Source organism: Ambystoma mexicanum, chromosome 10, assembly GCF_040938575.1.
Source record: "Ambystoma mexicanum isolate Mex_15411 chromosome 10, UKY_AmexF1_1, whole genome shotgun sequence".
In the NCBI taxonomy this organism is placed as follows: Eukaryota; Metazoa; Chordata; class Amphibia; order Caudata; family Ambystomatidae; genus Ambystoma; species Ambystoma mexicanum.
The window spans coordinates 889,167,948-889,181,951 of record NC_090932.1 but is presented as its reverse complement, the minus strand read 5'-3'; the positions used below and the strand labels follow the sequence as shown (position 1 = coordinate 889,181,951).

Below are 14,004 nucleotides of genomic sequence, written 5' to 3'. Positions count from 1 at the left end.
TTGGTTGATGGGTCCAGAAGCAGATGCCTTGACATGAAGTCTGCTGGATTGTACTCTTTTCCTGGTTTGTGTATAGTTGTGCATTTGAAGTCCTGTAGCAGTAGGCCCCATCTCTTTATGCATGGTAGCATCTTGCACTTAGTATTTCCGCATATGGTCACCAGTGCCTGATGATCTGTGGCTATGATAAACAGTTCCCCAAGGAGGAATATCTGAAAGTGCTTGCAGGCCCATACAACTGCTAGTCCTTCATTCTCGGGTTCAGAGTAGCGTTATTCAACATCTGCCAAGCTTTTACTGGCATGCACTATTACTTCCTGGGAACTTCTTGCCCTGGTTGATGTTGACCGAGAATCACTCCTAACCTGACCAGGCTGGTGTCTACCATCAGCTCTGTTCACATGGCCGGATCAAAGTATGCCATAGGTTCCACCAACGCAATATCCTTCTTGATCTGGGTGAACGCATCTTCTCATTCATGTGACCATTTAAAGACTATCCCTTATTTGGTGAGTTCTCTGAGTGGGGCAAAGGTGTTGGCGAGGTCTTTGAGATACCTGCTGGCTATTCCTAAGAATGATCGGACATCACTAACATCTTTGGGGGGTGAGATCTCTGGAATGGCAGCCACTTTCCCTGGTTCAGGACTCATGCCTCTGTGTGAGAATATGTGTCTGAAGAATTTGAGGTGCAACTTGTGAAATACTAATTTTTGGAGATTCAGAGTCAAACCTGCCTCCATCAAAGTGATACACATTTGCAGTAGGGCTTGATCATGTTGTTCAGTGGTGGCATCAAATATTAGGAAATCTTTACTGTAGTTGAAACAATTTCTCACATGGCGAATGAACTTTTGCACACTCTATTGGATGCTCTCATCTCAACTGACAAGCCTCTATCTATTCCTCTCACTACTTCTCTGGACTGATCACTCTCTCCTGGACTGATCACTCTCTCCTCTCTTCTCACTTGATGCTTTCTTCTCCTCTTGCATCGGTAAGCCCGACACTACCGACCCATGAAAAGAGTGTCAGTAGCTGCCTTTGCCTCTTCCTACTCTGCTCCTTCTACTCCTGCGGGTGATTCCCACCCTGACACAGCCCTCTCTAACTTTAACCTCTCTGTCTCCAACACTCTTGATATTCTTGCCCATGTTATGAGGGTTCTACTGAAGCCTGCCAAAAAGTGCAACTGCTGGTACAACTCCGAAATGGCTGCCCTTAAACACAAATGCAGGGCAGCCAAACGGAAATGGGATTCCTAGGGCGCACCCTCTGGCAAACTGGCCCGCCGCCTCCTTCAAAGGCAATATAGACTCTGCATCCACTCCAAAAAAAGAGTCTTTATTCAAGCCGGCATTGCTGCGGCATCCAGTAACATGGTCAAACTTTTCAAAGTCTGCAAGGAATTAGCCAACCCTACCACAGCCTCCTCCACCATTGCACCCACCCAGGCCCATTGCTCGGCCCTGACTGCACACTTCACCTCAAAAACACAGGATATCCTATCCTCCCTCTCTTCCTCACCACCTCATGCACCAACATTTCTTGCATTGCCCTCGGCCACCGCCACCCCTCACCTTCTTCTCTCTTCTCTCGCCCCTGTCACACCTGAGGAGGTCACTAGACTACCCCAGTCTATAAAAGCCTCCTCCAATGGAGTTTTCCCTACTGCTCTTAAGCACTCCCTTGTGCACCCTCTCCTCAAAAAAATGTCTGCTGACCCTTCCATTCCGGCAAACTATCACCCTATCTCTATCACTCCTTTCCTGGGCAAATTCCCGGAGAAGTTGGCTATTTCTCAGCTTACCCTCCACAATCAATCTGTGGGTTGCTTCCATGACCACCAGTCTGGCTTGAGAGCATCCAGAGGCATGGAAACTGCTCTTCTGAACACCTGTGAAAACCTGCTCTCAAACATTTATTCTAACTCTCCCTCTATCCTCATTCTACTCAACCTCTCCTCTGTCTTCGATACAGTGAACCACAACACCATGATCGCATGTCTCTGTGATACCCTTGGCATCACTGATCAGGCCCTGGAATGGCTAACCTCCATTTTCTCTGACCGCACATCCCAGGTGGTATTGAGGTCCTTCCACTCCCCTATCACTCTCTCTACATGCAGTGTTCCCCAGGGTTCTAACCTAGCCCCCTAGTTTTTCAATGGCTACATGGCCCCGTTTGCCCATATGATAGACACCTTGACCTACAACTTCAGTGCTACATGACTGACAACCAGCTCTCATCCAGGCTACCCTCTGCCTATTCCTCTTCCTCCCCCATACCTGACTGTCTGACCACAATTCAGCCGTGGTGTGCTGCAATCGACCTCTGCCTTAATGTCAGTAAGATAGAGATTGTCCTAATTGGGACCCCTGATCCAGCCTTCCCTCTTTCTCACTGGCTGGTCTCCCTTAGCCTTGGACCTCCACCTACCAATGAGGCAAAAATATGGGGGTCATCTTCGACTCCACTCTATCCTTCACGTCTCACATCCCGGACATCTCAAAAAAGTCCCACTACCAACTGCACCTTCTCAGAGGTATTCTACCTTTTCTCACCTTCCCCCAGAGGCTCACCATCTCCAGAGCCCTGGCCCTCTCTATGCTGGACTAATGCAACAGCCTCTTTCTCAACCTGCCTTCTTCTACCCTCCGTCCTCTTCAACTCATCCAGAACAGAACTGCAAGACTTATCCTTTGCCTCAAGCCCAGGGACCGCATCTCTCAGGCGCTAAAATCCCTTCACTGGCTCCCCGTGGCTGCAAGGATTACGTTCAAGACACTTTGCATTGTTCACAAGGCCCCCTGGGGCCAGGGCCCACTCTATCTGCAATGCTCTCTCCCTAAAAACTCACCTTCCCGAACCCTCCACTCATCTTCCTCCGCCTCTCTGAGGGTGAGCCGCTTCCCCAAGCAGACACTTGGGGGAGATCTTTATCCACCACAGGTGCCTCCCTCTGGAACAGCCTCCCTTCCTCTTTCCATCTTGAGCTGGATCTCCTTAAGTTTCGGAAACTCCTCAAACCTTTCCTCTTTGCCTCCTCCTTCTCTCTATCCCACCCCTGCTAACCACCTCTTTCTGCTCTCTCACTCTCTCTCCTCTACTTGCTCAGTTTTGCCGACTGGCTGCCTGGTGCACCTTCAGAGCCTCACAGGTCCCAAGCTTCCTCGCCAGTCTCCTGCACTTGCCCTCGGGCCTTGCACTTGCCTTAGCACTACTGCACTTCGATTACGACCCATTAAAGTGGTATCTCTCTGCACTTATCCCATGTTCTGACGGGACTGGCCGTGCTTGTTCCCCATTCCCCCCCATTCACTTCCTGTTTCTGTACACATGCATGACCTAAATGTATCTTGCCCAGTAAGATTGTTTGTCTTTGTGTTCCCTATGTCTTCCCCTCCCATGCATAGTTGCACTTTGAAACACTTGTCTATAAGCGCATAATAAATAAACAATCAATCAATCAATATCTCTGCTGCCAAAGATATGCCAGAATGGAGTTTTTTGCATTGAAATAGGCCAATGTGCATGGCGAAAGTGGTGATGTATCTGGAGTGCTAGTCTTATTTGATCTGGTGATAGCCCTTGTTTAAGTTGAGCTTTGAGAACCTTTTGGCACCATTTAGAAGTCTGATCTTGAAATCCAGGTGCATCCCAGGGTGTCTTTCTCATATCAACACATATGCATATCTTATCTATTATTCCTTTCTTCAGTACCGCTACAATGTGGGATACTCACAGTCATGGACCACTAGCTGGTTCGATGATGTCATTCGCTAGAAGGCATCGTATTTCTTCTCAAACTGGGGCTGAAGGTGAATCGGTATTCTACGAGGAGGTCGTGCCACTGGTGTTATGGACTCATCAATGTGAAGAGCTACTGGTTTCCCCTTAAGGCATCCGATCCCTGTGAATAGGGCTGGATATTTCTGTGTTACTAGAGCATTGTGATGCATGGCATATATTACTGCTGCAATGTTCATCTTGTTGGCCGTGGGGCAACATACCAGATTGCTTCTGATGACGGCTCCGTAAAGGACGTGAATCTCCGTTAATGCACGTCTCCCTTTGTAGCGGAGTGTCCCTGAGAATTTTCCATGATTTTGTACCAGGCCTTTTGCAGCCCATTGGAATACCTCCAGTTCTGATGGCATAACCGTAGCACCCATGCTGATGAAGAATTTGGACTAAACGTCCCCGGAAAATATGTCGGGTTCACTTTCGGTCAATGTCACTGGGCCACACATCATGTATACGTAATCATTCTCCCCTCTCTCTCTCTCTCTAGATTGTCGGGGGTGAAAGGATCACAAGATCTCTTCTTGCATGTATGTCTCTTCTCATCGGTCCTGAGCCACGTGCATGAGTATCTTGCCTGGCTGGCTGGTGTGAAGTCGCTCCTTTGCAGTGGATTGGGTACAGAGTTAGAGACATCTGCCAGATGATTCTCTCTACCAAAGTTGGCACATTTCTGTTCAAATGCGGAACACCTCACTCCTTCATGATGGAATGGTAGGCTGCAGCGATAACATCTTCATGATGATTGGTACCTCATCAGTGGATTGTTGTTGGGATATTTGTTCTTTCCTCTTTGCATAATCTGATATATCTGTTCATTTACAGATCCTTTGCTGGTCTCTGAGATGATGTTGCGGGAGTGAGCGGTTCTCAGAGTAGTTTCTTTCAAAATGACGAAGACAGTCATCCTCCAATGATTCTAAGTCTGATTGCTTCTTCATTTGTGAATTTGTGTAAATCACAGTGTGCCACCAACTTGTGTAGACAGGTTGCAAAAGCGTCCATGGATTCACCTGCTATCTGTCAAATGGTGTTGAACTTGTGTCGCTCATGATAGATGTTCCTCCGGCGGTCAACGTATGTGCTTAGTGGTTCTTTGAGTGGTTCTGTGAGTTCCTTGTATGAGACAACCTCATCTGACAGGAAAATGGGAATAAGATCCTTAACTTCATCAGTCGCAAGATTGATCAGCAGTCTTCTAACAAACTTGTCGGATGCGTGTACATCGTAGGCATGAGGTAGGTTTCAAATTTCCTGAGCCAGCATTACCAGCATGGACCAGAAAATAAAATGTTTCCATAAACTGATGTGCTGAAATGCATTCTGCATCCTCCAAATACTTAAGAGCTTGTTCTTGATCAGTTTAATCATTGGGAGACCCTCCTTTAGTGAGACCCTTAATTATCTCACCCTGGGACTGCTTGGTGTACCGTAGTTAGCCAAACCGAGCTGCATTCTTTGTGACATGTGAATCAGCACCTTTTATGTCAACACTGCATCTAAGTATTTTTCAGTGGGCTCTTCCCTAGCAGCTTCAAATAAGGAGAGCGGTGAAAACGAAGAGGAACATGAGGAAGAGGTGAAGGAGAAGAAAATGCAATTACTGGCTCTTCTGTGAGCAGAGGTTTTGCTTATCTGGCTCCTACCCCTCTTTCAAAGTCTATTTTATTTTTGTCCCTGGTCAGGCCAAGAGCAGTGCCTCCCCTTACTCTTTCTGGTTGGTGTGGAGGAAGAAGGGGATGGGTATGAGTGGCTAGTATCACTATGCTTCTTCTTCTGTGTGTGTATATTGATGCAAGCAGTCATGCCCCCTGTTTCACAGGTTAGAAAAAAGTGTACTGCTCCTAACAGTGCACTCTAAATACACACCCACAGAAGCCTGCACGGTACCAAGCCCCTTGCTCAGGGCAAGCATTGCCTTGGCACCAATACATAACCCACCTTCAAGACAGCCTGTACCCTTGCTAACCGACAGGGTTGGTACTGCTTCTTTCTGAACTATTGGCTCAACAGAATACCCTGTAGACTGGCCCCTCAGTCCAGAAGAGGCCACAGAAGATCAAACCTTCAGGTTTATTTATTTATTTGTATACAGGAGGAACAATGCTCTTTTGATCACAAAAGATTGTTCAAAAGAGAAGAAATCAGATTTGACTGGAAGTATTGAGCTTCTTACAGTCAGGTGATTCTGGGGGACATTCTGAGCAGATTGTGGCGGGCAGTAGAGGAAACAGTCAATGGGGACAATACATAAGTGGACAACCATCATTGGACATTTTTAAATGCAGGTCAGCAGTACTTTCAGCTATGTCATGATGGGCGAAGTACTCAAGAGGAGACAGAGGAAGTGAGGGTCTGAGGCAGGTTAGAGGCTAGGGAACATTTTTATCTAGTAGGCAGATGAGAGGTAGGTTAACAGGGTAACTTGGAGGCAAGGAGTTAAGCTTTTAGTTTGGTTTTGAACAAATTTGTGCAGACTGTTTCTTGGATGTCCAGGGCAAGAGAATTCCATGCCAATGGAGCAAGAAGAGAGAATGCATGGAATTGAGGAAGCACAGGGAGAGCAAGGAGCCACAAGCGATTACAAGAAGGCTTGCAGAGTTGGCTAGAGGAGGATATATACAGTGGTGCCTTATCATGGATAGATTTATGAAGGAGGAGAAGGAATTTAAATCTGGCCCTGTTTTGCATCATCAACCATCCAGCCTGGTGACGGTACGAGGAAGTTGGTGTGAAGTGAGGGAGTTCAAAGAGAGTCCTGGCAGTGAAGCTAATGATCTTGTTGAGAGGACTGAAAGAAAGCACAGTTGGGGAGACCAAAGAGGATGCTGGAACAGTAGTCCAGTTTAGAGAAGACAAGAGTGGTTAAGAGATGCTTGGCAGTGTTGAAAGAAAGGAGGTGCCAGATTTTCCTAATATTTAGGAGGTTGAGGCAAGCTGCTGTTCTAGTTTTGGAGATGAAAGTAGAGAAGGTGTGCGATGGGTCATAGATGATGCTGAGGTTTCTAGTTGAATAAGAGTAGGGGCGACTGTCAGCTGGGAACCGGATAGGCAGAGGAAGAGATGAGAATGACATTTGGGCAGGAAAGAAGAGCACCTATGTTCTGGTAGAGTTTAACATCAGAGAATGCAAAGCCATCCAATATTTAATGGCAGAGAGACAGTTGGGCATTTGATAGCGTGATAAGAGCAGAGTTCTGGAGAAGAGAAGAAGATTTGGGTGTCATCTGTGAAGAGTTGGTACAAGAACCCAAAGGAGGTGATTAGTTCCCCAAGAGCAGAGGTGTAGATTGTGAAGAGGAGCAGACAAAAGAAAAGGGCTTGTGGAGCACCAACAGTTCGAGGAGTGAGTTGAGAGGTGGTGTTGCTCCAGAAGACAGATATTTGGCATGGTGCAAGGTAGGATTAAATCCATGCAAGGGCTCACGCAAATCCTAAGAGGAAAGAGAGTATAAAGGAGATCAGATTGATCGACAGTCAAAGGCAGTAGACAAGTTAAAGAGAATTAGGAAAGAGGATACGTTTGAGTGCTTAGTAGAGGCGATGAAGTTGGACGCATTCATGAGAGCAGTTTACGTGGAGTGACAGGAGCTGAAATCTGCGTGTAGGGGGTCTCGAAGGGTGTGCATGTCTAAGACATTGCTAAGACGGTTGATCACAACCCTTTCAAGCACTTTAGACTAGTGTGGAAAGAGGGAGACGGGGTAAAGGTTAGCCGGTAGGTTTGGGTCAGCCCCTTGCTTTTATAGGAGAGGGATGACCATGGCTGTTTTGAAAACAGAGGCAATTCCAGCAGAGTCGAAGGACAAGTTGTAGAGTTCACCGAGGTGAGAGGCTACTAAAGGGGCAATAGGCTTAACAAGCGGAGAAGCAAGAGGATCTGATGGGGCACAAGAGGGGTTAGACTTCACTAGTAGAGATAGCACTTTGTAAGTATTAGTGTGACTAAAGTGGGAGAGAAAGATGCAGGACATGATGGTAGAGTAGGCAGAGTGTAAAATGTAGGAGGAGAGAGTGAGCAGGATGTCACAAGGTAGTCTCTAATTTTGGAAATGTTTGCAGCAGAGTAATCAGCTATGTCATTAGCTGTGAGAGTGGAGTTGATAGTCATAGACTTATTTTACCAAAGGTCAGCCCGAACTGGCCCAAGCCTGTAGACACTGTCCCTTTTGGACAGAGAAAAAGCAGGACTGAAGAAGAAAGAGATTGTGGTTGGGCGATACTGACATTAAGACAAAGCTTCTTTAGATAACCAAGCACTGGGACAAGGAAGAGGAACATGGGGGTAATGAGGGAAAAGTTAACAAAGAGTGCATGGTTCAGTGCAGATACAGGCCTTGGCGGGACATGCATGAACATATTGGTGAAGCATTGGCTATGAGGGGTGAGAGTGGCGGGTCTTACTCACTGAATAAGGCAAGCCTGATTCACATAGCAAAGAGCAAAATGCAAAGTCCAAGACATAGAGTTCTGTCTGATGAGATAGTGACCAGCTGGATTACAGGCACCCATCAGCAATCAGTGGGAAGTCCGAATAGTGTCAAGAGCTGGGATCAGTGTTTGCTGTCACATGATCCACACATCACTATTTCTAACATGTGAAACGTGTTACCTACCATGTGAAACATGTGCTGACATGTGAAATATGCCAACATGTCAGTATGTTTCAGGCTCAGGAGTGGGAGGCCTTCTTCAATGACAGAATTTGCTCAAAATATCATTTATTTTAGTTACTAATATAATTTTGTATAAAAGTACTATTTTGTTAATATTATATGACTGTATAATTTCTTAAAAAATGTAAATGGTGTATAAATAAGGAAATTGGAATACAAATAATGAAAGAATTATTGTCATGAGTTCACTATGTCTTGATGACCTGATCATAGTTTGTAATCATTTTAACCTGAAGAAATCGCCAACATCAAGATCATGTTTTAGAAAAGTTGTTTTGCAAACTTTCTCTATAGAGTACGCCTGGGCTGACCTGGTTTATTAATACATTCCTGTTGAATCACAAGAGTAACTTATGATAACGCTCCTATTCATCTTAGAGGTTAAGTCGGCGAAAAGCGCTTTTCTCCATACACTTAGAGCAAGGGCCTGCCATGGTGCTGCCTATTAATTCTCATAGGCCGGGTCTGTGTCTCAGTGGACTGACGCATCCACTAGTCTGTGGTTCACGTCATGGTCACAGGTTTGAATCCTGGCAGGTCCTCTTAGCCCTTCATATTTCTGAAGTCAATAAAATAAGTACAGTTGAGCTGGGCAACGATAGTCATCTGTCATCTGGCTATAGCACCATGCAGACGCCTTTTGGGGTGAATGTGCTCTCAGCAAAACACACATGTTAAGCGATATTGGGGATCATTGTCTCTGCCGGGGGTTCCACAGCGCCAGATGCGTCTTTGGAAATCGTTCCTCCACCCACTTCAAACAATCCCAGAGCGGCATGCTGGGGTGGAATGCCTTTAAACATGTGTTGCTTCATCAATATGAGTCCCCCCCACCTCATCATCATTGAGCAGTCGCCTTACGCTAGATCGGGGAGACCCCAGTGTCATCAAAATACCCCTATGGGAGGCCGGTCCCCACCTAAGAAACAGTCCTGGCAAATTACAGCATCTGACCAGTGACCACTGGACACATATTAACGCTGTGTATATCTGCCAGTGAACACGCATCTGCATGCTTTCCTGTGTTTATTGGCCAATGAACACGCCTCTGCATGCTTTCCTGTGTATATCTGCCAGTGCACACGCCTCTGCATACTTTCCTGTGTTTATTGGCCGGTGCACACACCTCTGCATGCTTTCCTGTGTATATCTGCCAGTGAACACGCCTCTGCATGCTTTCCTCTGCATGCTTTCCTGTGTATATCTGCCAGTGAACACGCCTCTGCATGCTTTCCAGTTTATATCTGCCAGTGCACACGCCTCTGCATACTTTCCTGTGTTTATTGGCCAGTGCACACGCCTCTGCATGCTTTCCTGTGTATATCTGCCAATGAACACTCTCTGCATGCTTTCCTGGGTATATATGCCAGTGCACACGCCTCTGCATGCTTTCCTGTGTTTATTGGCCAGTGCACACACCTCTGCATTCTTTCCTGTTTATATCTGCCAGTGAACACGCCTCTGCATACTTTACTGTGTATATCTGCCAGTGCACACGCCTCTGCATGCTTTCCTGTGTTTATTGGCCAGTGCACACGCCTCTGCATGCTTTCCTGTATATATCTGCCAGTGAACACGCCTCTGCAGGCTTTCCTGTGCATATCTGCCAGTGAACACGCCTCTGCATGCTTTCCTGTGTTTATTGGCCGGTGCACACGCCTCTGCATGCTTTGCTGTGTATATCTGCCAGTGAACACGCCTCTGCATGCTTTCCTGTGTATATCTGCCAGTGAACACGCCTCTGCATGCTTTCCTCTGCATGCTTTCCTGTGTATATCTGCCAGTGAACACGCCTCTGCATGCTTTCCTGTGTATATCTGCCAGTGAACACGCATCTGCATGCTTTCCTGTGTTTCTTGGCCAATGAACACGCCTCTGCATGCTTTCCTGTGTATATCTGCCAGTGCACACGCCTCTGCATGCTTTCCTGTGTTTATTGGCCGGTGCACACACCTCTGCATGCTTTCCTGTGTATATCTGCCAGTGAACACGCCTCTGCATGCTTTCCTCTGCATGCTTTCCTGTGTATATCTGCCAGTGAACACGCCTCTGCATGCTTTCCAGTGTATATCTGCCAGTGCACACGCCTCTGCATACTTTCCTGTGTTTATTGGCCAGTGCACACGCCTCTGCATGCTTTCCTGTGTATATCTGCCAATGAACACTCTCTGCATGCTTTCCTGTGTATATATGCCAGTGCACACGCCTCTGCATGCTTTCCTGTGTTTATTGGCCAGTGCACACACCTCTGCATGCTTTCCTGTTTATATCTGCCAGTGAACACGCCTCTGCATGCTTTACTGTATATATCTGCCAGTGAACACGCCTCTGCATGCTTTCCTGTGTATATCTGCCAGTGAACACGCCTCTGCATGCTTTCCTGTGTTTATTGGCCGGTGCACACGCCTCTGCATGCTTTCCTGTGTATATCTGCCAGTGAACACGCCTCTGCATGCTTTCCTCTGCATGCTTTCCTGTGTATATCTGCCAGTGAACACGCCTCTGCATGCTTTCCTGTGTATATCTGCCAGTGCACACGCCTCTGCATGCTTCCCTGTGTTTATTGGCCAGTGCACATGCCTCTGCATGCTTTCCTGTGTATATCTGCCAGTGAACACGCCTCAGCATGCTTTCCTGTGTTTATTGGGCGGTGCATATGCCTCTGCATGCTTTCCTGTGTATATCTACCAGTGCACACGCCTCTGCATGCTTCCCTGTGTTTATTGGCCACTGCACATGCCTCTGCATGCTTTCCTGTGTATATCTGCTAGTGAACACGCCTCTGCATGCTTTCCTCTGCATGCTTTCCTGTGTATATCTGCCAGTGCACACACCTCTACATGTTTTCCTGTGTATATCTGCCAGTGGACACGCCTCTGCATGCTTTCCTGTGTATATATGCCAGTGAACAAGCCCCTGCATGCTTTCCTGTGTATATCTGCCAGTGCACACGCCTCTGCATGTTTTCCTGTGAATATCTGCCAGTGAACACGCCTACGCATGCTTTCCTGTGTTTATTGGCTGGTGCACACGCCTCTGCATGCTTTCCTGTGTAAATCTGCCAGTGAACATGCCTTTGCATGCTTTCCTCTGCATGCTTTCCTGTGTATATCTGCCAGTGAACATGCCTCTGCATGCTTTCTTGTGTATATCTGCCAGTGCACATGCCTCTGTATGCTTTCCTGTGTTTATTGGCCAGTGCACACGCCTCTGCATGCTTTCCTGTGTATATCTGCCAGTGAACACGCCTCTGCATGCTTTCCTGTGTTTATTGGCCGGTGCACACGCCTCTGCATGCTTTTCTGTGTTTATTTGCCAGTGTACACGCCTCTGCAATCTTTCCTATTAGATCCAGAGCTTTGCAATTGGGTTTTTGTGGCACGGTGTGAATTCCAGGTTTAGGGTTTAACAGTACGGGTCCGATTCACAGATATTTGCTGCAATGAAGGGATCTGCACCCCTTCCTTTGCGTAAAGTAACATGCAGCTGATTCCCAAAGAGCATCTGCACATATGCATACCCCTTCACAAATGGGAGGTGCTTTGAAATGTTATAATACGCTACGCATAAGCTTAAGCTTTGTTTGGAACAGGCCCATGTGATGCATAAAAGGGTCACTGGTTACCCTTCTGTGCATTTTTCCACATTTCACAGTGACATAACGTTTGAGGACCCGTCGTGGTGAAATGCATATTAGCTTCTAGGTCAGTGATCGAAGTGTGCGGCAACAGTCGGGAGCGGCGTTCCACTACTCTTATTGTTTTCTCTTTAGCATCCCTCTACTTGGCACGACCATATTCACCATTCTATATAGATTATGTGTCCATTGCTGTCCCTGTGCAAGTGTAAAGTTGTAATAGGAGCCTTAGTTACTTGTCACTTAGACTATTGGAATGCCCCGGCTGCAACACCTTGTCACATGTTGCATTATGCTTCCGCCTACCCTCCCCCCTGCCAAGACCACAGTTCCACTACTGTTTTCGGTACACTTCTACCACTTTTCTAGGTGGGTGTTGGTAGTCTGTGTGCATCATTTGCGTTGGAGCCCGGCCCCCGGGGAAATGTACAGGCCATGCAAGTGACAGAAGCACATTCCCTGCATTCTATTCACTTGCCTAATTGTTTGGGAATCAGGCCCTTAATGTACGGCTTAAACCAAACCACCCCTTCTGCACCATTCTAGCAAATTATCTCACAGACTCAATAACGTTGGCTACTTACTGCATCGTCCCCAGTCAGTCGCACACAGCTGTCCGGAGCACTCTTTGCATCTTGTGTTGAGCAGTTAGTTGCAGCAACAACAAACTCAAGTTCAACTGCATGTTCCGGAAGAGTCTGGCCAAGAAGAAAATAAGTGTTTAGCTTTTCAACTTACAAAAGGGAATAACACACCCTTATAATCGTTGCATATCTAAACACTGGTTCATAATCTTTAATATACATGTAATATGTGTGTGTGTGACCGTTAAGATCCACGTCATTCGTTTTGAATGGCACACATCACACTAGAGGATCATACTAGAGGATATTATTATTGTCACTACATTTTCACAACATGTATTCTGCCTTTACACTATATTTTCAGTGCATTGCTCTATTTCAACAATTCCAAAATAGCTTTGTAAATTTGGGGGGAGACTTCAACACAGTGCTGCAAGCCCAGATCTTTGATTGTAGAAAATAAACAATGTTTAAGAACCTATCGTGATGGCCCATGTGACTCCCTTAGGACTATACATTTGTCTCACACCAGGAAACTATATGCACATGACCTAGCATTCACGAGACTGCCATTCATTAGCAGTGGTGGGAAAAATTCTTATCCATCAATAGAACCGTTTTTGAGAACATGGCGTGGAAGGCGTTCTTAACCATCTTGAAGTTGGCCACTCAGGACCGGCTGTGGAGCGACTCTTAACCACCATGAGCAGGACTGTCATCCAGAACCAGCTGTGGAAAGAGATCTTAACCATGAGTAGGAGTGTCATCCAGAACCAGCTGTGGAAAGAGATCTTAACCATGAGTAGGAGTGTCATTCAGAACCAGCTGTGGAAAGAGATCTTAACCATGAGTAGGAGTGTCATTCAGAACCAGCTGTGGAAAGAGATCTTAACCATGAGTAGGAGTGTCATTCAGAACTAGCTGTGGAAAGAGATCTTAACCATGAGTAGGAGTGTCATTCAGAACTAGCTGTGGAAAGAGATCTTAACCATGAGTAGGAGTGTCATTCAGAACTAGCTGTGGAAAGAGATCTTAACCATGAGTAGGAGTGTCATTCAGAACTAGCTGTGGATAGATGTCTTAACCATGAGCAGCAGTGTAATTCAGAACCAGCTGTGGAAACAGATCTTAACCATGGGTAGGAGTGTCATCCAGAACCAGTTGTGGAAAGATGTCTTAACCATGAGCAGGAGTGTAATTCAGAAACAGCTGTAGAAGGAGATTTTATCTATGAGTAGGACTGCCATTCAGAACCAGTTGTGAAAAGATATCTTAACCATGAGCAGGAGTGTCATTCCGAACCA

General features: G+C 46.5%; 1 protein-coding gene across 1 annotated transcript in view; it reads right to left on the bottom strand.

The window, feature by feature from the left end:
* The window catches only part of AHSG (alpha 2-HS glycoprotein), a 155,425-nt gene that overhangs the window by 40,253 nt on the left and 101,168 nt on the right, over nt 1–14,004 (bottom strand). Inside the window, exon 5 of the mRNA XM_069618629.1 lies at nt 12,701–12,814. Within this exon, the coding sequence (XP_069474730.1) occupies nt 12,701–12,814 (114 nt within the window). The remainder of the gene's footprint in view (nt 1–12,700; nt 12,815–14,004) is intronic.